Source organism: Rosa rugosa, chromosome 5 (genome assembly GCF_958449725.1).
Source record: "Rosa rugosa chromosome 5, drRosRugo1.1, whole genome shotgun sequence".
Classification (NCBI taxonomy): Eukaryota; Viridiplantae; Streptophyta; class Magnoliopsida; order Rosales; family Rosaceae; genus Rosa; species Rosa rugosa.
The window spans coordinates 43,665,085-43,686,772 of record NC_084824.1 but is presented as its reverse complement, the minus strand read 5'-3'; the positions used below and the strand labels follow the sequence as shown (position 1 = coordinate 43,686,772).

At 40.0% G+C, this 21,688-nt stretch overlaps 2 protein-coding genes and 2 long non-coding RNA genes across 8 annotated transcripts; all 4 read left to right on the top strand.

Annotated features, from left to right (window-relative positions):
* Window positions 1-8,320: 8,320 nt before the first annotated feature.
* On the top strand, window positions 8,321-8,906 carry LOC133711071 (small ribosomal subunit protein uS9-like). Its single transcript, XM_062137247.1, has one exon. The coding sequence runs from the start codon at window positions 8,372-8,374 to the stop codon at window positions 8,807-8,809; it is 438 nt and encodes a 145-aa protein (XP_061993231.1). The 5' UTR covers window positions 8,321-8,371; the 3' UTR covers window positions 8,810-8,906.
* A 10-nt stretch (window positions 8,907-8,916) lies between these two features.
* On the top strand, window positions 8,917-17,098 carry LOC133711072 (uncharacterized). The gene is made up of 6 exons (XR_009847055.1): window positions 8,917-8,984; window positions 14,186-14,267; window positions 14,439-14,540; window positions 14,718-14,767; window positions 16,791-16,906; window positions 17,079-17,098. It is a non-coding gene; the product is annotated as an uncharacterized LOC133711072 (long non-coding RNA).
* LOC133708346 (probable metal-nicotianamine transporter YSL6) lies at window positions 9,169-13,328 on the top strand. 5 transcript variants are annotated; one of them, XM_062133806.1, is made up of 10 exons: window positions 9,169-9,747; window positions 9,933-10,153; window positions 10,232-10,483; window positions 10,916-11,088; window positions 11,189-11,258; window positions 11,590-11,687; window positions 11,882-11,970; window positions 12,053-12,255; window positions 12,357-12,489; window positions 13,006-13,328. In XM_062133806.1, exons 4-10 carry the CDS (start codon window positions 10,979-10,981, stop codon window positions 13,092-13,094), a joined length of 792 nt encoding a protein of 263 aa, XP_061989790.1. In that variant the 5' UTR covers window positions 9,169-9,747; window positions 9,933-10,153; window positions 10,232-10,483; window positions 10,916-10,978; the 3' UTR covers window positions 13,095-13,328. The 5 variants fall into 5 exon arrangements, with proteins under 5 accessions (XP_061989790.1, XP_061989788.1, XP_061989787.1 ...); XM_062133804.1 differs by having other exon boundaries at window positions 9,174-9,747; window positions 9,971-10,153; window positions 11,882-12,019; window positions 12,066-12,255; XM_062133803.1 differs by having other exon boundaries at window positions 9,174-9,747; window positions 11,882-12,019; window positions 12,066-12,255.
* Window positions 17,099-17,116: 18 nt separating the features above from the next.
* LOC133711070 (uncharacterized) lies at window positions 17,117-18,207 on the top strand. The gene is made up of 2 exons (XR_009847054.1): window positions 17,117-17,179; window positions 17,741-18,207. It is a non-coding gene; the product is annotated as an uncharacterized LOC133711070 (long non-coding RNA).
* The last annotated feature ends 3,481 nt before the right edge of the window (window positions 18,208-21,688 follow it).

Genomic DNA, 21,688 nt, shown 5'->3' with positions numbered 1-21,688 from the left:
ATGTGATGTGTGATGAAGCAATATGCATGATTGTGTTCATATTATTGTTTTGAATGTGACTGTTTGGGAAACAATATCGTAGGAAAATATGTTTTCTATTGTTTGAAAAGTATTGAGATTGATGTGACATTTTTGAGTCAAGCGTGACTTATTTTAAATGTATTGGTCTTTATACCAAGAGTCACAGATAGTGATCAGGGAAGGGGAAATTTTTTATTAGATTTATGTAACATTTTTAGGTCAGATGTAACTTATTCAAATGTTTGGTTCGAAGACCAGATGGGTCTAAAAATCAGATGTCACAGATGGTGACCAAGGCATGTAATCGAGGACCAAGCCTTTGGCCGGGCAATTGGTTACGATCAGTTAGAGCTCTAGTCTGTCTGTCATTGTAGCTTATGGGGGTAACGGTAGAGGTTGATTGAGACACATAAGTATGTAGTTTAAAAGAGAGTCTTGAAAGTATTCTTTCTTTTATTGTTTGTGAGGGACTTTGAATTTCATATTGATTTGTTGAGTTATCAAATAATATGTTTTTGTCACAAAGGTGACTTGTGTTGTTCCTTCTAAGGAAAGGACTTGGAGAGTGGGAAGGAATCATGGTTAAGTTGTATCCTTATGTTGATTGGTGGTGTTATTGTGATTGGTGTGAGTTGCTTAATTGATGTGTTTGAGTTACTCATATGAGTTTTCATAAGCTCATTGGGTTTGTTGTGTGACAACTCGGTGCACTATTCGATGGTGTAGGAGTTCATCCTGCAGGTCAAGATAATCGTGGCTGAAGCTGAGATTGTGTATTTGCAGCTTTACGGTAGGAAGCCAATTTTTTGACTTTACCGTTGATAAGACTTCCATTATGTAGTAAGCTCTGAGGAGCATTTAAGTTTTATTTTGTTGTGGCAATTTAATTCCTAAATTTGTGTAATAGATGACTCTATAGAGTAAGTATATATTGACATAGTGAGTTCAGAGCATCAGTATGTACTTGGTTTAAAAGGAAAAAGTTTTCCAGGTATTTTGTATTGATGGTTGAATCATCATGCATGCATAATTCTGAGATTATATTGATTTTTAATTATGTTTAAAAATCGGGGCGTGACACATAGGCCCGGCCCACCAAAGGCCCATAATAGCCCTCCAGGCCCAGCCCGTAAAAGCCAGCAAGGTCTGGCCTGAAAATGCCAGTAAATTAATACATTATATATATTATACATATACATATACGTATACATATATAGAGTCGTTCAGAAGCGGATGTCCACAACCCAGAAAAAGTGTGGGCAACGCTCATCTGAGCTGCATCAAGCGCCGACGGGCATGACGCTGCTCGTGCCCGACGGAACCAGGCCACGATGTCGACCCTCTTCTTCCTACTCGACTAGTCGATGAAGGGTTTGAAGTAGACCTTGATGGTGTTTCCATGGTTTCAGGCGAGCTCGCTGAGCATCGTTGATAATCCGATCACCTTCGCCTTCGCGTTGATGGCTATGCCGTCTGGGATGTCCAGAGCCTTCGTCTGACAACAGAAACGTCGCATCAACGCCTTATTGAGGCCAGAGGAGCGACGTTTGCACTTTTTCTGGGTTGTGGACGTTCGCTTCTGATCGATCAGGTACACACACACACACACACACACATATATATATATATTAAGAAAACAATCTGTTTCCTACCGTTGGATCTGCATACCAGCTGTCTACCACCTAAAGACTAAAAGACCTGGACCTAAAAGATCTCCCAGTTGTCACTCTCACTTTCTCAGCTGCTCTTCACATCTCGACCTAAGCCTCCATCGCTCCTCATACTCCTCTCGACCAAGGATTAAAGTATCTGTATCTACATATCTATCAGAACTTTTTAAAAGGGAGATATCGGAAATATTGAGGATATAGGAGAAAATATATCGTTTTTGAAAGAGTCAATCTATCAGAATTACATATAAATACATATGAATGTTAAATTCTTTTACATCTAAAAAGAGACTAGGTGGTTGAAAAGCTGCTCGCTGGTCTACAAAAATGCAATAATCAGACCAAAACATATGACCCATATAGTACGAATTATAGTGATGAACATGATAGTTATAGATCTCTTTATAGTGGCTGATTGTTTCCCCTATAAGGGGATAACTACCTAATAATCTGTTCTCATTGTCTGAAACTTTAATATAATTGAGGCCAATCCCATATAATTGAGAACGATGAAGTGAATGAGTTACTTTTTGAAATTGCTTCATCAAGGATTCTCCTTGTCCAGATTTGTCTTCAGAGAATTTTTCCTCACTTGAATTCCACTCCTCACTCGGATTTTTCTCAAAGTGAATACTCCTCATCCAAATTCGCTTTGAGGAGATTTCTCCTCACTCATATTCGCTTTGAGGAGATCTCTCCTTACACCGATTTTCATTTAGAGAATTACTTCTCACACAGAATCGCGCTTTGAGGGTATTTCTCTTCACCTGGATTCATCTTGAGGGGATTTCTCCTCACTCAGATTTTCCTTGAAGAGATCTCTCTTCACACATATTTGTATTTAGAGAATTACTGTGTAACGTCCCGTATCTCAATTTACCTGTTTACTAGTCATTTGGACGGTAAACGACAACTACTTTCACTTTTCAATTTGTTTCGATACTTTTAGTGGCCCTAAAAGTTGACTTTTTGTTCGGGTCAAAATTTGTGAAAATTTCCTTCTTGAAAGTTGTAGAGGACTTTAAACTGAGAGCGTGCATATGTGGTACGTAAAAATCGGAGTTCGTATGCAGAAGTTATAAGCGAAATTACGAAAGTTATTGTTTATGGTAGATGGTATAAATTTGAAAAAGTTACTGTGGCCGGTAAGTTTTCATTTCTTCTCTTTCCTTCCTCCCGCGTTTTCTCTCTCTCCTCGGCGCTCTCTGCAACTCTGGCCACCTGGTGGCGCAAGGCTAGTACCATTGGACTCGCCTCCTCCACTTCTCGGCGCTGGCGGTGGTGGCTCACGGCGGCTTGGCCAGAAAACGATGCATCGAGCCCTGAAAGTTTACTGTAGCAGTTTGAGTCAACGCCGGTTTCTTCCGATTCCGGCCACCCCAGACGATCAAGTTAGGTTCTTTGGAAGCGCCTTGGGACGTAGATGATGCTCCCCGAACCTTTTACAGCGATTTGACACGAGAAGGAAGAATCGAAGGTTTGAAATTCTGGGTCACTATTCACGAATCGGGTTCAACCTTCTCCTTAATTGTTGAGGTACTTCTACTCATTTTGTGACTTTGTTTCAGTTGAGAAAGTTGTTGGGTCTGTTGAGTAGGTGCTACTACCAAAGTTTGGTGGCCATTGGAGCTGGTGACGGTGGCGGCGGTGCCGCCACTGTGGACGGCAGCGGCGGCGCGTAGGGTAGCTTTTTAATTGCGATTTCTGGCTAGTTAAATCCTAGAAATGTCGTAGAACTTATATTTGAAGTTTGGAACGATATCGAAGAGGATTGATGGAGTTGAGATTATGGGATTTGGGATTGAATTTTAATTATCGTAAAATTATTTTCCGTCCGGTAATTATTTATGTACGAATTATTGTGTACAGGACAAGGTACCGACTCATCACTCGACGAGGATCCTTACGCTTGGATATCACATTAGCCGTATACTGTGAGTGGACTTTTGTTTTTAAGAATTGATGCATGCGATTATTTTCCCGAAATAACGATTTACTTATTTGTTTATCATTTTATCATTTTGCTATAATTTGTTTTTGGGAAATTGATTTCGAGATATCTTATGGATTTTCTTGCATTGTTGATTTACAAAGATTATGATTTTTCTCGATTATCATTTTGGTTTATGATTCATGCTGATTTTCGACGAATTATTTTCCGAGGTGATTTATGGAATTAATTATTGTTTTCATTTGTCGATTTTGAGTTTCCTAAAGGATCTTCAAAAATGGGATTTTCGTTTGGATTTATGGATTTACTTTAATCTCGCATATTGGTTTATGAATTCGATAATATTTTGGCGTGCGGGGCCACGTCGTTGGAATATGTATTTTCTCGTGAGATATTGGGGAAGCCCTTACTGACATTTCGATTTTCATATGATTTTAACCCACCATACCTGGGTCGTCATATTTATTGCTAGCTAGCCTATTAGTACTCCTCCCCACTTACTCTGTGTTTGTGGGTGAGTTGAGCAGAGCATGGGATGCTCAAGAGTGTGGGACACTCCGACTCGAGCTTGGGAGGCTCCCTTACTCGTATGATGATAACTTCTTCCCCATACTCTACTACTACTTGACTAGCGGGGCTAGTCTGATTTTAGTTTAACCAGCGGGGCTGGTCTTATTTTCTTGAGTATCAAAGTTTCAATCTTTTTACTTGGTTGTTTGTGACTAGCAGGGCTAGTCGGTTTTCTTGAGCTGAACATCAGTCGGTTTGTTTTCCTTAATTGTTGCATGCATCGGGTTTTTAATGAAATAAACGTGGGAAAGTATAAATTCCTTTTTCTTTACAATTACTTATTTTTGTCCACTCACGCTAACGTTTTTATGTACTTTCCCCTGGGCCTTTCGGTTTCAAATGACCAGTCTGCAGAGTAGCTGGTTCGGGATAGTAGGATTCGAGGCATAGCATCTGCTGCTGTTGTTTTCATATTGTAGGTTAATCGTTGGACCTACTTGTATATGAATTCTTTTTCTCTTTTAGTTTGCCCTGATAACCTGTGGGACAAATGTTGTAAAGTTGAGAGTTGCACATGTGTATTTGGTTTATGTTGTATGATTCGTATTTTAGTTGTAAATTGTGGAGTTGTTGTGATTTGGGGAGCAGGGCGGCTCCAGAAGAATAAGGATGGTTTATTAGAAGTGTGAATGTGTTTTACAAGTTTTTGGGTAGTCCATTTTAGGGGTGACTCTGCCGAATTTTTGGTAGAGTTATTCCTAAGGTGGGCCCCACAGGGCCGCATAGGATTTCAGGGTGAAATTCGGGGCGGGTCCTGTCAACTTGGGATCAGAGCATTAGGTTGTTAGGTTCTGTAGACTTCTTTCTTTCCTGATACTTTATATGCTTAGTGGCGCCTAGTACCTATCGAGTGATGGCCCGACCGCGGCGGATCCCCATCATATACTCTTCGGTGCTAGTGTGTTCATTATGTATATAAAGTAGATAGGTTAATGTCCTAATCCTTGAACTTTGTTATCCTTCTCTTCTTCAGGTGCTATGCCTCCTAGACGCCGAAACCGCAGGGAGACTCCTCCCGCTCCAGGAGATGGGAATGCTCCTGAAGGATTGGCGAATGCCTTGGGACATATTTTCCAGCAGTTGACTGCAGCGCTTCCTGGTTCCAGAACTGATTTTACCATGGAGCGAGCAAGGGGACATAGAGCGTATAGTTTCTCTCATGCTCCTAATGCTATGGACGCGCAGAATTGGTTGAACAAAATGGAGAGAGTTTTTACTCAGATAAATTGTCCGGAGGACCAGAAAGTGGGCTTGGCAGTAGACTTTCTTGATGGTGTTGCTTATGATTGGTTGGACATGTCTAGTAAGGAACCAAGGAATGCTGGCCCAATGACTTGGGAACAATTCAAGGTACACTTTAATAGGCGGTATTATGACACTGCCATTTGTGACAGGATGAAGAATGAGTTCTTACATCTAAAGAAAGGAGACAAGACCGTGTCAGAGTTTGAGCAGCGATTCACCCAACTGTCCCAGTTTGTACCAGACTTGGTAAGCACCGAGGAGGAACGGATTTCTAGGTTTATTGAGGGACTAGGGGGTGATTACCGTCTGCAGCTGACGGCTGTACCATTTTACACTTATCATCAGGTAGTTAATGCTGCTTTGAGACTCGAAACTATGTTTTTGTTTGGTGTTCGACCTCGAGATGCGGGTGGCCCTAGCCAGGGTCCATCCAAGAGAGCTGCTTCCACTTCTGGTTCAGGATCTTCTGGGGGTAGTGGACGTGTCAGTTCGGATTCGACCACCCTATAGGATTTTGGAGGACTTAATATGGGAGGTGGACAGTCTGAGTGGCAGTTCAGTGATGGCACTAGTCAGTATGGTGGTACCTCAGAGAGATTCCATACTTGGAGAGATTATCCCCAGCGTCAGACGAGGGATGTGACGTGCTATCAGTGTGGACAGCAGGGTCATTATAGAAGGGATTTCCCTACATTGACTCAGGGTGTTACTCCAGACGTCGGTCAGGGTTCTAGTTACGCATCAGGAGGTTCATCTAGCGGCACTCACACTAATTCTGCCACGGGCGGCACTCCCACTAGTTCTGCCAGGGGCGGCACTCAACGAGGTAGTGGTCGCCGTGGACGTCCAGCGACTCAGACGAGACTTCATGCCACGTTTCAGCGAGAGGATCACGTTCCTCTATATACTCCCGACGGTACGACATTCTTTCCCTTGAGTTATTTTCTTATATTATTTCACCGGGGGATGGTATTCAATAGAGTTGGTTTAGTCAAGCCTTTAGTTGTTCGTGTGAATTTCGAGGACGAAATTTTTATAAGGAGGGGAGATTGTAACGTCCCGTATCTCAATTTACCCGTTTACTAGTCATTTGGACGGTAAACGACAACTATTTTCACTTTTCATTTTGTTTCGATACTTTTAGTGGCCCTAAAAGTTGACTTTTTGTTCGGGTCAAAATTTGAGAAAATTTCCTTCTTGAAAGTTGTAGAGGACTTTAAACCGAGCGCGTGCATATGTGGTACGTAAAAATCGGAGTTCGTATGCAGAAGTTATAAGCGAAATTACGAAAGTTATTGTTTATGGTAGATGGTATAAATTTGAAAAAGTTACTGTGGCCGGTAAATTTTCATTTCTTCTTCTCTTTCCTTCCTCCCGCCTTTTCTCTCTCTCCTCGGCGCTCTCTGCAACTCCGGCATTCTCTCTCTTCCGACCACTTGGTGGCGCAAGGCTAGTATCATTGGACTCGTCTCCTCCTCATCTCGGCGCTGGCAGTGGTGGCTCACGGCGGCTTGGCCGGAAAACGATACATCGAGCCTTGAAAGTTACTGTAGCAGTTTGAGTCAACGCCGGTTTCTTCCTATTCCGGCCACCCCAGACGATCAAGTTAGGTTCTTTGGAAGCGTCTTGGGACGTAGATGATGCTCCCCGAACCTTTTACAGCGATTTGACACGAGAAGGAAGAATCGAAGGTTTGAAATTCTGGGTCACTATTCACGAATCGGGTTCAACCTTCTCCTTAATTGTTGACGTACTTCTACTCATTTTGTGACTTTGTTTCAGTTGAGAAAGTTGTTGGGTCTGTTGAGTAGGTGCTGCTACCAAAGTTTGGTGGCCATTGGAGCTGGTGGCGGTGGTGGCGGTGCCGCCACTGTGGACGGCGGCGGCGGCCCGTAGGGCAGCTTGTTAATTGCGATTTCTGGCTAGTTAAATCCTAGAAATGTCATAGAACTTATATTTGAAGTTTGGATCGATATCTGTTAATGTCTAAAAGTTCAGCGGTAGCTAAACCTTTGTTAACGTTGATCCAGTAGGTGGATCAATACTTGTGACGTTCTCAAAGCTTCCGCTACCTGTCAAGTAAAATACAGAGGGCGTCAGAGGGAGACCGCGCTGGGCGGTCTTCGACTCTCCGATGCCTAAGTTAGTCAATGTATTTATGTTGACAAAGTAACAGTAGGTAAGTATTAAATGCGTGATTAATGAGGAGAGAGTAGAGAACCTTTTATAGGTGAGGAGGAGGTTGATCTTCTCTTTGTTTTCGATGTGGGACTGATGTGCTTCAGTCCCCAGCTCTGGGAGCTTCTGATGTTATCTTGGCGCGGCGCGTGGCGGCGCGTTGGCGGTGATCTGGGAGTGATCCTAGGCTCAGGCTGTTGCCCGCCTGGCTGTGTATCTGCATGTTATTCCCTTGGCGGGAATTAGTACTTCTGGCTGTACAGTGAGCGTAGCCCATTATAGCTAATTATGCTTGCAAATGTACATGTATGTACAATATCGAAGAGGATTGATGGAGTTGAGATTATGGGAATTGGGATTGAATTTTAATTATCGTAAAATTATTTTCCGTCCAGTAATTCACTACTAGAAATTTTCCCAATAGGGACTAACTAGTAGCCACCAAAATTTATCAGTGGCATTTGAAACAGTTTCACACTGTTTAATTGCTTCAGTGACTTATCAGTGGGAATGAGAAATTAAAGCCAGAAATGGAAATTTGGTGGAGCGATGTGAGCCATGGATCCACTCACCGCTTGATCTGGGTCGTCCATTGTTAAATGGACCAATTTGAATATAGTTGTTGATCAGATCAAAGAGAGAGGGAGAGAGTAAGCTCGAGAGAGAGAGAGAGAAAAATCACACACACACTCGCCGCTCCCAAAACCCTAAGAGAGACAGACAGAGAGCAACAACTATGGCGGCTCCCCCGATCAAATCGGTCCAGTGCTTTGGGCGCAAGAAGACTGCGGTGGCCGTCACCTACTGCAAGGAAGGCCGCGGCTTGATCAAGATCAACGGCTGCCCAATCGAGCTCGTGGAGCTGGAGACCCTCCACTTCAAGGCCTACGAGCCCATCCTTCTGCTCGGACGACACCGTTTCGCCGGCATTGACATGAGGATCCGCGTCAAGGGAGGAGGTCACACGTCTCATATCTACGCCATTCGTCAGAGCATCGCTAAGGCCTTGGTCGCTTATTACCAGAAGTTTGTGGATGAGCAGAGCAAGAAGGAAATCAAGGACATTCTCGTCAGGTATGACCGTACTCTTCTCGTCGCCGATCCAAGGCGCTGCGAGCCCATGAAGTTTGGTGGTCGTGGTGCCAGAGCTAGGTTCCAGAAGTCTTACCGTTGAGCCTCCAATCCAATTTATGTTTCTGCTGTTTAGTCATTTCGGTTTTTGATTCGGAGCTTTAGGGAGCTTTGTTATGGATTATTATTATTATGTTTTGATATGGAACTTCATGTCTCTTTTTCTGTTATATTGAAGTTTACATTTGTTATCGATTTCGAATGCAATTGTTGGAAAGGTAAAAGTTATCACTACTAGAATTATGTTATTAGACATCGCATGTTTTAAATCGGTCAGACTTGCCCACGATGTAAAAAAGTAATCTAACATCGTTTTACGAAAATACCGATTTAAATGTATATTATTAACATCGGTTCTTAAAATGACTGGTGTTAAAAATTTTGTTCGAAAATTTGCGGGAACCTATTTTTGCAAAAAGCGCTAAGTTTTTAAGTGAAATGAAGAAGCGGGGAAAACTTTCACACTTAGAAAAAAATTGCGCCCGACCCCAAAACTGAAACAGATCGAAAACCCGACCCCAACTCTCGCTCGACTCCTTCATTCTGAGCTCACCCCAAAACAGATCTCCTCCCAAACTCGATCTCCATTCTCAACCCGACCCCAAACTTGACCTCCTCCTCCATTCTCTAGCTCAGACCCGGACCCAGCCTCCTCCGCCTTTCTCCGCATCCGCCTCCGACCCCAACCTTAACCCCCTCCTCCTTTCTCCTTCTTCGTCTCAGAAACAATGAACGCGAAGAACACCCCCACAGAGACCACCGGCGAGTCTCGATTCTTGGGAACCATCTCCGCCTCATCGATTCGAAACCTCCACCCCAGATCCATCTCAACCAAGCACGGAAAATCCTTCTTCAGCCCCAAAATTGCGGCACCAATTGCCCCAAAATTGCTCGCCCTCGAAAGCGTTTCGTCGAACTCGTTGAAGGACAAGGTTTATAGGATCTTCTGCAGGGAAAAGCGTAATCTCGCCGGTAGAAAGGGTAAGCTTCGTGATCCTTCGCTTTTCTTTTAAGCTTTATCGTGAACTGGATCTTTCAATTTCCGATTTCGGATTTGTTTGGAATCATTCGGTTGTAGAGAAACTGTATTAGAGGGATAGGTAGCTAAGTTTCTTATTTGTGGATCGTACTTGGAGATTTTAGTACCTGAAATGGTATGCATTCAGATTCTTTTTTCCGATGGATCTACATCTGGTGAATGAAGCTTGGGCTTTGAGTTGTCAGTTCTAATTTCTAAGAAAAGAATAAAATTAGAACGATGGGCACTAACTATTCTGGGGAAGGAAGCACTGGCGGAATCATACAGAAAGTGATGGAAACTATTTTCAAAAGAGTGGAGACAACGAAAGATAACACGGAGTTCTTGATCAGGGTATCGTTTATTGAGGTAAATGTCTATTACTTTTTTTAGCCTGGTGTAAAGTTATGTGGTGTATATTGCTCATGATGAATTTGTGACACTCAGATATTCAAGGAGGAAGTGTTTGACTTGCTTGATCCAAATTCATCAACTCTCTCTAAAAATGAAGGGGCAGCTACTACAAAGCCTATAGCAAGAGTGCCTATTCAAATTAGTTAGAGAAACAGTGAGTGGAGGGATAACACTTGCTGGTGTGACTGAGCCAGAGGTTAGGACGAAGGAAGATATGGGATCATATCTGGTTCGAGGTTCTTTAGCTCGTGCTACAGGGAGCACAAACATGAACAGTCAGTCAAGGTGCAATGCCTGTTCTTTTTTCTGTTAAGACTGAAGCATTTAAGTAGATGACTAATTAACAAATATTAGTGATATATGTATGTCTTTAAGTTCAGGGCATATTATATTATTGCACTTTCTGTTTTTGTTTTGCATTTGATTTGTGGAACCAGTATTTGTTATGTAAATAAATTTGTCTATGTATAGATATCCATGCTTTATATTTTTATTACTTCTTTATATATGATGGGGGTGGATAGACTTTGTCTAATTGATCATTAATAGGAAGTGTTGCTTTTGGCTTGTGTAATGACATACCTTTTGTTTTCATAATTCATATGTTGAGACATTAATTAACTCAAAAAAGACCATTTGTGTGCTTCTAATTAGCTTCATTAGGAAGGAACTGACATATTATTTCTATTGCTTTCTCTTTTTCTTCTCACAATGCAGTCGCTCACATGCTATATTTACAATAACCATGGAGCAAATTAAAGAAGATTTCTCACTGTCTGAATGGAGCAAATAATGATGATATCGGTGAGGTTTGTGGCTATTCAATCTGTAGTGGTGTTGTGGTTTGTGGAAAGAGACTCAAGTGCTTGGGCCTTAAACCCTAAGTTAAGGTTGTTTGCGGTTTTATAATCAGCAAGTAGATAAGCTAAATTGACGACAATATGATGCTCACTTTGAAACTTACTCAAACTCTCAGTGATACTATTGCAGGGAGTTTTTGGCTCAGCGTTCCAGGTTGGTGTTCCAGGTTGGACTTTTTAGTCTTGTTCCGCTTCGCAAGGTAACTACTTGCACTGTGGTTTGTTCAATCTTCCAACAATGTTGGGTGTTTTGTTCTTCTATGTTGTATTTGCTGTGTTCCTATTAGTTGCTTGTTAGCTTCCATGGTTCTACTTTTCGCAATGTCTTTTTAGTTTGCGATAGATGTGGCTGTTCAATTTATATACCTAAGTAATTATGTTAACCTTTCAGAGGAACTGTTGTCTCTTATTTTGTAAGGCATTGGCCACGCCATTTTTAAGACTCTTAAAGTTTGACATGCCTGTTGGCCACCATGATTGGCATTCGTTGTAGTTGAAAGCATCCTCACTTGTATATGCTTCTGAAATCAGGTAATGGTTATGGATTACAAACTTACATACCCCAGTGGGACTGCCACAACAATGTTGATCAATAGCTTTCACACTAGAAGTGGTGCAGAGATTGCTGGGTAAACTCTTATGTCTCAACTTCATGAAATGCCACCACTGAAACTGGTCATTCTTTCCCCTTCAAAAAAAAAAGATTTAATATCCGAAGCCCTTTCTATCTGTTTTCATTCAAATAGAGGCCTGAGTTCAAAATGAATTATTTTTTTTTTTTACTTTTTTTGCACTGAATATATATGTACTCTTTTTATTGCAGGAAGCAAGTGCAATGTCTTGGAAAGTATCTAAGCATGAGTTTAATTTGGAGCTGCTTTAAGTGGTTCTTCAGTGGTATTGGAGATTCATGTGGGTTTGACAACTTTCCTAGCCTTGGATTGACACTTTTTAAGAACACGTAAGTAGCTTCTTTTTAAGAACACGTAAGTAGCTTCTATGTGCAGGTTTTATTTCGACTCCAGTCCTACTTATGTCGGATGTGGTCTTATTTGCCCTCACATAGTCAACTGCTCAGTACTTCTTGGGGCTATCATATCATGGGGTTTCCTTTGGCCTCTCATATCCCAACATGCTGGGCACTGGTATCCAGCTGACCTTGGTAGCAATGATTTCAAAGGTCTTTATGGATATAAGGTATTGTGGAATCATTTTTGTTGGAGGCAACAAGGTGGTCATTATAGCAATAATCTTGATTATATTTGTGGTTTGGCTCAATCCGTAATGTTTGTTTACAGGTCTTCATAGCTATTGCCCTTATTTTGGGGGATGGTCCATACAATTTGATCAAGATTATAGCCATTACTATCAAGGAAATATGCAATAAAAGTAGTAAACAGAACAATCTTCCTTTGGTTAAAGAAAAGTTGGGTGAGTATTCATATGATGTACAATATTCATGGATAATTTATTTGACACCCTTTAGTTCTTCACATTGAATCATATACGGAAGGCATTAGTTCAGTGTTGAACCTTTTTTTTTTCCCCCTCTTCTTAGCTTGTAGTAGTTATCTAGTAATCTGGATTGAGTTGTGACGTAAGAGCATAACTGGCTTAAACATCATTGTCATTTAATATTGTTGTTGTAATTAGGAATGCTAAAGTAAATTATTTGACTTAAGAGTAGCATTCTATATGTATTTACTGCACAGGCATACTGTGTGGTTTATTCTGCTAGATATAGATAAAGAGAACTTAAATTGAGTTCTGATAGTTGAGCCAAAACTAATTTTAATTTTAGGTCCTGAGTCAAGTTAATTGTTCAAGGCAGCTTTCATTGGTTAAATTATCTTATCAGTATCTTCTGAACTCACATTTATTGTCTAGTTATTCTTTGTGGGAATGAATATGTTTTCTGCTGAAGATTAATAGTTGTTATGTGCTTAGCAGATGGTGAGAGTTCTGAAGTAACCCTGGAACAAAAAAAGAGGGATGAGGTATTTCTCAAGGATAGAATACCTCGAGGTGTGCATTGAAATGGCTGATTATATACAGAGTTTGGTGTAAGACTTTTGGCTTCCATGATTTTGAGTAAGGCTAGTTTTTGCTTTGAAGCAAAGTTTGGTGTAGAACGTACTTTTGTAGTTGGTTGCTAATATGTTTCTAAGCTAGCCTTTGTAGGTTTTGGGTTTTATTTTGTGAATTATGTTGAATCATGAATTTGGAAAGAAAATTAATGGAAAGCTCCAATTTTTGGGTGATGAGAAATGTATTTCTTTTTCCAGCAACTAGATGAAATCGATGTCCTATGATTATCAATATATTGAATTGTAACTCAAAACCGATGTAATCAAAACTACTGCACATCGATTTCTCGATTTCTAATCACCAAACCGTAATCTATTATGAACATACAAATCACCTACCATGGAGGAAACCGATGTGTGGTCAAAAGGTGAACATCGGTTTTGGAAAGCAAAAACGATGTCTTCAATGAACTAACACATCAGTTTGAATAAAAATAGCCGACGTACATAATACCATTGAACATCGGTTTACTTAATTGGAAACGATGTTCTGTCTTAAAGGAAACATCATTTCTGAATAAAAAAATGATGTAGAATAAAGATACAGACATCGTTCCTAGGAAAATAATGTGGCAACCTACATGTAAAAATGACCACGAACAAACAATACTCATGGGAACTGATGTCTACAAGTGTATTGGACATCGCTTCTGGAATAGAAATCGATGCAAATGTTCAAGTAGGTATTGTTCGACATATACTTTTTTAAGCATAAAATGTGAAAATATGAAGAATTAGACATACCTAACATACAAAAATATGATGATTATAACGATTATACATCGATTTGTTTTTTAGAATCGATGTTGGTTGTTGTCTGGGACATCGGTTTAAAATGCACTTATACTGATGTCTATACTTTTCTCTACACCCACTAAGACATCGGTCGAAAATTAGTTTAACATCGGTCCTGAACCGATGTCTATGAACAAAATTCTAGTAGTGTATTAGAACCTATTGTTTGTTTATTTGTCTTTAGTTTTTATAATAGTGCTTTTGTGTGAGGACCTTATTGATGTAGTTAAATTAATTAATTATAGTTTGCAGGGGTTGATGTTAAACAAGGAAGGGTATGCTTCTATAGGAGGTGGTTCACCCTTGCGTAAGATGACAGATGAGCAGGTAGATATAATGCGGCTTAATTTTTGTTGAAATTCTTTGTTTAACTTTTGTTTGCATAGTCTGTATTGCTCTGCAAGAATGAATCTATTTCTATAGTGTTTGCTGGTATTCAAGTTCTATTATGTTCATGAATTTTTGTGCTAAAAAGTTTGTTTACTACGTGATATATAGGCAAATGCACTGAAAATGGCTTTGGAATCAAAGGACATGCCGGTGAATGTCTATGTGGGAATGCGGTACTGGTTCCCGTTCACTGAGGAAGTTTTTCATCAAGTGAGTGTTCTAAGTCTTGTAGAAATAATGTGTAATGACTAGGTTGGTTGACTGGTTGGTCCTGTCATTGTGAAGGACATGAGAAATTACTAAAATAGAGTACCAATATATGTGTATTTTGTCTAATTGAATGATTCAAATAATTGATTTTTATTTTTTCTCAATTATCTGTGCCAGATTAAGAGGGACAGAATAACCAGATTAAGAGGGACAGAATAACCAAGCTGGTGAAGGAATGGATGGATTTCAAAACTTTTTAATTAGTGCGGAATAAGTTTAACAATTAAACTACTAACTAAACATAAAATCCATTCCTTTAACCCATGATCTTGGCTTATTGTGATATGTATATAAACATAGCATGCATGGTAAGGAAGAACAAAGAGGGAGTTTATGTTCTACTCACCCTTGGAGCGTGATTTTAATCCGATCCAAGTGAACCACCAAAGTTCCTCTCCTTGATCTCTCCTTGTGTGTGTTTCCTCCACCTTGAAGCACCTTGAATTAAGAACTCATTCTTATACTCCTTCTTGTGCTTGTAATCTCCTCCTTGATGTAACAAGTAAAGCCACAAAAATATATGGCCTCTAAGGATCTTCACCAAGTGAATCAAGAGATGAAGAAAGATGAAAGAAAAGAAGAAATTATGCAAGTGTTCTTCTTTCCTTTAATTTCTGAAAAATGGACCAAGAGAGAACTCTCTTTCTCTCTCTCTAATCTGAAAATAATAGTGTGGAGACACACTCTTTTCTTTGTCCATGCTTTCCCTTTTATATAATAGGAAATAACTCCAATTACTAAAAGAAAAATATTGACTTTCATAAAGCCAATATTTTGGCTGGTCCATACATGTTATTGGGCACTAAAAATGTGTCTTGGGCTTTCATTTAAATCTCATTTAGTGAAGCCCAAGTCCACACCAAAAAACCCGACAATCGTTTAGGCCCAATAGGTTCGGTTTTACCCGAAAATCCTAATTATGTTCAAATAATAAATCTAATTAATTATTTGCTCATAACCAACTCTTGTTTAATCTTCTTCATATATAATCTCAATGATCCACTTATATGGTGTGCGATCTCTTAGGTTCTAATTAACAAGGCAGTGAAGTTTATAGAAACCATTCTATTTTGTTTACGAATCAAAAACTCCATTTTTGATTCTCCCTTGTTATTAGGATAATAAATGTTTATTAATCCTCGGGGACTTCACAAGTCATGAGTGACGTCTTGCAACATATCATGACTACCCTAGTTAATGTAGAATGACAAAGAACCTATTCAATTGGAATTACAATACAATACGGTCCTTCTCTTACACTATGTTCTAAATCACATCATCGGGGTATGGAATTGATATGTCAATCCCCTAATGTGATTTTCATTCTTATGTGATTCTTAGAATGTGATTAAAAACTCCTTTTTAAATCTCATTCAATGCTTTGGCCAAAGACTCATTGAATCACATCTTTGAACATACACCTTATTTACTTAAGGATAGAGATTCCTTGTTGTACACTCACATGTCTCCATGACCGAATTGATTATACCAATGAATGCATCTATTATATCCATTAAGGGACACAATGTTATTGCATCATCAAGAGATAATCCATTCACTCATAAGACAACTATGGTGTCTCAGGTCAAAGGACTAATTTGTATTATTGCAATTTAGAGTTCAAGTTTGACATGTAAGTAAGACTCCATACAAGAACTCTAATGATCGCGTTCAGTATACTCTTTAAGTTAAGAGCACCCACATACTTGTATTAGTGTCTCTACACAAATGACAAGAGACATATCATCCTCCATATTGAGAATACATAGTATGTGCTAGTCTTTCCGGATTATCAATGTCCAAGTGATAATCCTATGACTAGGAACCTTTTAGGATAAGAGTGTGAAAGAGTAAATGTCTCACACATCTAACTCTTTAGATTACTTTCTCTTTAACTCATATTCCTTGGACATTGTTCAATCAAATATTAAGTATAAGCAATGAACAATAAACTTGCCCTTTTGAATAATAATAATTACAATAATAATTACATCAAAATGATTGTTTTAGGACACAATTCCTTCAGCTGGTACTTCTTTTTTGTTTTGCATTTATCATATATGTACCGTATTCTTTATCTGGTGAAGCCTGGTAGTAGCTTCATGACATCATTACTGTTTCCAAAGCCAGGCTAATATAACTAATGTTCTTATTTAATCTAACATTGTGTTCAAGTTCTTATTTTTATAGGTAATGTTCTTTCTCTCAAGAACAACTTGGGGTTGAGTCTAGATAAGGATCAAGTTTCCCATCAAGAGTTGCTTGAGCTTCTTGCCTCTCGACTACATGCTGCAATTGATATCCCTGTAAGTTGTGATTTTGTTTTTAAAGTTGAAAATAATGAAGTTCTTCTTGTAGTGTAGGATGTAAGTGTATTTATCTTTAATCTAGTTTGAGGATCACTTTTGAATTTTAATTATCGTTGTCTGGTTTTGTTATTTGCAAAATTGGAACTAAAGAAGTTACTTGGTTTTGTAGGGAAACCAGTTGAGGGGGGGGGGAGGGGGGGAATATATACAAGATGTTGTTAACCTGCTTCCAACTCTTAATCAATGCCATCCATACAGTAGATTCCGATGGTATGTTGTTGTCTTTCTTTGGTAACTATATTTATTTTGGTTGTAGATAAAATTTATATTTGTTATTTGTGCACCTTCTGCCATCTTATGTAGTGGTTAATGCGTCAACGCCAACATATTGCACTATAAGACATGCCTTTTTTACTTTATATATCTTTGTCATCCCTCGATCATGATTGTATATATTTTAATCCTAACAATGCTACCGGAGCTGGCCCGGCCTAAACTAGTCTGTGTGAGTCAAGAATATTCATTGAGAATTTAATGTCCTTTATCAGCCTAAGCTTTCAATTGCATGCACATCATGTTGCTAGGAACTTGTTAGGTTAATGATGATTCTATCTATTCATGGTTGCTGTAGTTCTTTTTGCTTATACACTGAAAAATGGTTGTCTTGGTAGCTCCCTACTCCACAGAACATAGATTGGGATACCAATTAGATTAGATCATTGGTTTTGGGTGCTTTTGTTTGTCACATTGGCTTTTTGTGGAGATTATACTGGATATATAAATATGTTCGGTTACACTCAAGAATTAATTGGGTCAATGTTTATTTGACAGGGTTGCTTTTCAAATCTGAGCCTTCAATGTTTGTTTGACAGAGCATAGAAAAGTTGCTAGAGATAACAGATGCAGCCATGGAGAGGAACATGAAGAGATTTATGTTTTCTGATGTATTTTATTTAAAATTGTATACAATGTGTACAATTCATTGTATAAATTATAAATACGTGGTTGTAGGTGTTTGAAATGTTTTTTTTTTTTAATTTATTCTCCAAATTAAGCCACTGATGTTGGTGGCATTGAAAAAACACACTGATTCTGTAACAGTGGGAAAGAGAAAGGTGTATTGCTGCATTGGGTTTTGGTATGCCACTGATGTTTTATCAGTGTGGATTGCCCCAATAGCACCTACAATAGAGGGCACTGATTCTTCATTAGTGGCTGCATAGTGGCTAATTGCATTAGCCAATTTTATCAGTGTGTATTGGGACAAAAGGGACTAATTCCTATTGGTGTGTAATGGGGAAATTTCTAGTAGTGATTATTTATGTACGAATTATTGTGTACAGGACAAGGTACTGACGCATCACTCGACGAGGATCCTTACGCTTGGATACCACTTTAGCCGTATACTGTGAGTGGACTTTTATTTTTAAGATTTGATGCATGCGATTATTTTCCCGAAATAACGATTTACTTATTTGTTTATCATTTTATCATTTTGCTATAATTTGTTTTTGGGAAATTGATTTCGAGATATCTTATGGATTTTCTTGCATTGTTGATTTACGAAGATTATGATTTTTCTCGATTATCATTTTGGTTTATGATTCATGTTGATTTTTGACGAATTATTTTCCGAGGTGATTTCCGGAATTAATTATTGTTTTCATTTGTCGATTTTGAGTTTCCTAAAGGATCTTCAAAAATGGGATTTTCGTTAGGTTTCATGGATTTACTTTAATCTCGCATATTGGTTTATGAATTCGAGAATATTTTGGCGTGCGGGGCCACGTCGTTGGAATATGTTTTTTTCTCGTGAGATATTGGGGAAGCCTTACTGACATTTCGATTTTCATATGATTTTAACCCACCATACCTGGGTCGTCATATTTATTGCTAGCTAGCCTATTAGTACTCCTCCCCACTTACTCTGTGTTTGTGGGTGAGTTGAGCAGAGCATGGGATGCTCAAGAGTGTGGGACACTCCGACTCGAGCTTGAGAGGCTCCCTTACTCGTATGGTGATAACTTCTTCCCCATACTCTACTACTACTTGACTAGCGGGGCTGGTCTTATTTTCTTGAGTATCGAAGTTTCAATCTTTTTACTAGGTTGTTTGTGACTAGCGGGGCTAGTCGGTTTTCTTGAGCTGAACATCAGTCGGTTTGTTTTCCTTAATTGTTGCATGCATCGGGTTTTTAATGAAATAAACATGGGAAAGTATAAATTCCTTTTTCTTTACAATTACTTATTTTTGTCCACTCACGCTAACGTTTTTATGTACGTTCCCCTGAGCCTTTCGGTTTCAAATGACCAGTTTGCAGAGTAGCTGGTTCGGCATAGTAGGATTTGAGGCATACCATCTGCTGCTGTTGTTTTCATATTGTAGGTTAATCGTTGGACCTACTTGTATATGAATTCTTTTTCTCTTTTAGTTTGCTCTGATAACCTGTGGGACAAATGTTGTCAAGTTTGAGAGTTGCACATGTGCATTTGGTTTATGTTGTATGATTCATATTTTAGTTGTAAATTGTGGAGTTGTTGTGATTTGGGGAGCAGGGCGGCCCCAGAAGAATAAGGATGGTTTATTAGAAGAGTGAATGTGTTTTACAAGTTTTTGGGTAGTCCATTTTAGGGGTGACTCTGCTGAATTTTTGGTAGAGTTATTCCTAAGGTGGGCCCTACAGGGCCACCTCGGATTTCAGGGTGAAAGTCGGGGCGGGTCCAGTCATACCGAGTCTTTTTTATTTTTTGTTTTTTTTTTATCAGATTTTACAGATATTTCTTTACTTTATCGGGGATATATCTCAATATTCTTCATTTTATCGAGGATATATTCCAAATATCTAATATATCCGGAATATTTGACGATGTCAGAGAAATTTCGGGGGAAACGGTAAAAGATAAAATATTAATCCCGTAAGATATATTGGTCTGTCCAAAAAGAAAGATATCGGGGGATATATCGGAAATATCGCAGATATTTCAATCCTTGCTCTCGACCTCTCACATTGCTCCTCTCAACCGCTCCATCCTACATCGCTATTTTTCTTTTCTTCCTCTTCCTCATCTCACAACTCACATCGCTTCTCTCAACCGCCTCGCAAATCCGTATGTGAGAGCAAAGACTTGAAACTCACAGTTCTCTTTGTTCATTGTCCATCTTCTAGGTGTTAATTACCACTGATAATGGTGTTAGTTTTATTTGAAAAGACTGGGTTTATTGATATTTCTCTCTTTGTTTTGGAATTTGGAGAAATGGACACGACGATGCTCATTTGCTTGTAAACCAACTCTGGTGAGTGACTATATTCTTCTCAAATATCCGTTGAAAAGGAACGATCTTGGTTTTGTTTGTATAAAAAACTGTGTGGAAATTTGGTTGCAAAGAAAGTGTTGCGACAGTTGTGAAAAGGGATTGTTTTTATGCCCACCAAATGTTCGACGTAAGTTCAATGTGAGTGAACTCCATGTTAATATTTAAAGTTCAGCGGTAGCTAAACCTTTGTTAACGCTGGTCCGATGGGCGGACCGCTACTTGTGATATTCTCAGACCTTCCGCTACATGTCAAGTAAAATACAGAGGGCGTCAGAGGGAGACCGCGTTGGGCGGTCTTCTCTTCTCCGATGCCTAAGTTAGTCAATGTATTTATGTTGACAAAGTAACAGTAGGTAAGTATTGAATGCGTCCTTAATGAGGAGAGAAGATAGAACCTTTTATAGGTGAGGAAGGAGCTAATCTTCTTCATGTTTTCGATGTGGGACTGATGTGCTTCAGTCCCCAGCTTCTGGGGCTTCTGATGCTGTCTTGACGCGGCCCGTGGCTGCGCGTCAGCGGTGATCTGGGGTAAGCCGGGGCTCAGGCGGTAGCCTGCTTGGCTGTGTTCCCGTAGGTCACTCCTTTGGCTGGAGTTGGTACCGCTGGCGGTAGCATGAGCGTGGCTCATTATAGCTAATTATGCTTGTAAATGCCTATGTAAGTACAAGTCCCCCAAGTCCCCAGTCAAGGAGGGCAATCTTGGTTGGGGAGTTGCCTAGCGGTTCGAAGCGTTACTTCCGCCAGACTTGCCAAAGCATAATTAGCGTCAGTGCGTTGTCAACCATGGACTTACTGAACAAACGTTTTATACCCTTTCGGGTGGGCCCCTGCTAGGCCTCCCAGGGAGTCCCCCACTCCCCGGCTAAGATAGACCTCCATTTGGTGGGTGTATTGTTTGTTGAGGGGAGCTGCGCGGAGCAGGGGGTGTTGGGTAGCGAGCCCAATCTTTGATACCCGAGTGGTGGGGGTCAACGTGCCTGATCAGGGTCGTCGTAGACTGTTGACAAGTCCCCCTGTCCCGTAGGGACGTAGTTTCTGCGACACCGCGTGGCGGTCGTCGTAGGTTTTACTGTAACGCCACGTGGCGGTCGTCGTCAGAATGAGGCGTTACCTCAGGAATTTCCGTTGGCGGAATTTCCTCCGCTGATAGTAAGTGGCAAGAAGTGTTGCGGGGACCTGGCTGGTTGCCGTTCAGCGGACTGTCTTGCTTGCAGGATGTAGGGGTTCCGCTAGTGGAGTTGCGCTTAGCGGGGACTCGCTTGCAAGAAGAAAAGGGAAAAGTTCCGCTAACGGAGACTGTGTCGCTTGCCAGAAAACAAGGGAGTAGTTCCGCTAGCGGAATTGCGCTTAGCGGAGACTGTCTCTCTTGCAAGAAGAAAAGGGAAAAGTTCCGCTAGCGGAGTTGCGCTTAGCGGAGACTGTGTCGCTTGCCAGAAAACAAGGGAGTAGTTCCGCTAGCGGAGA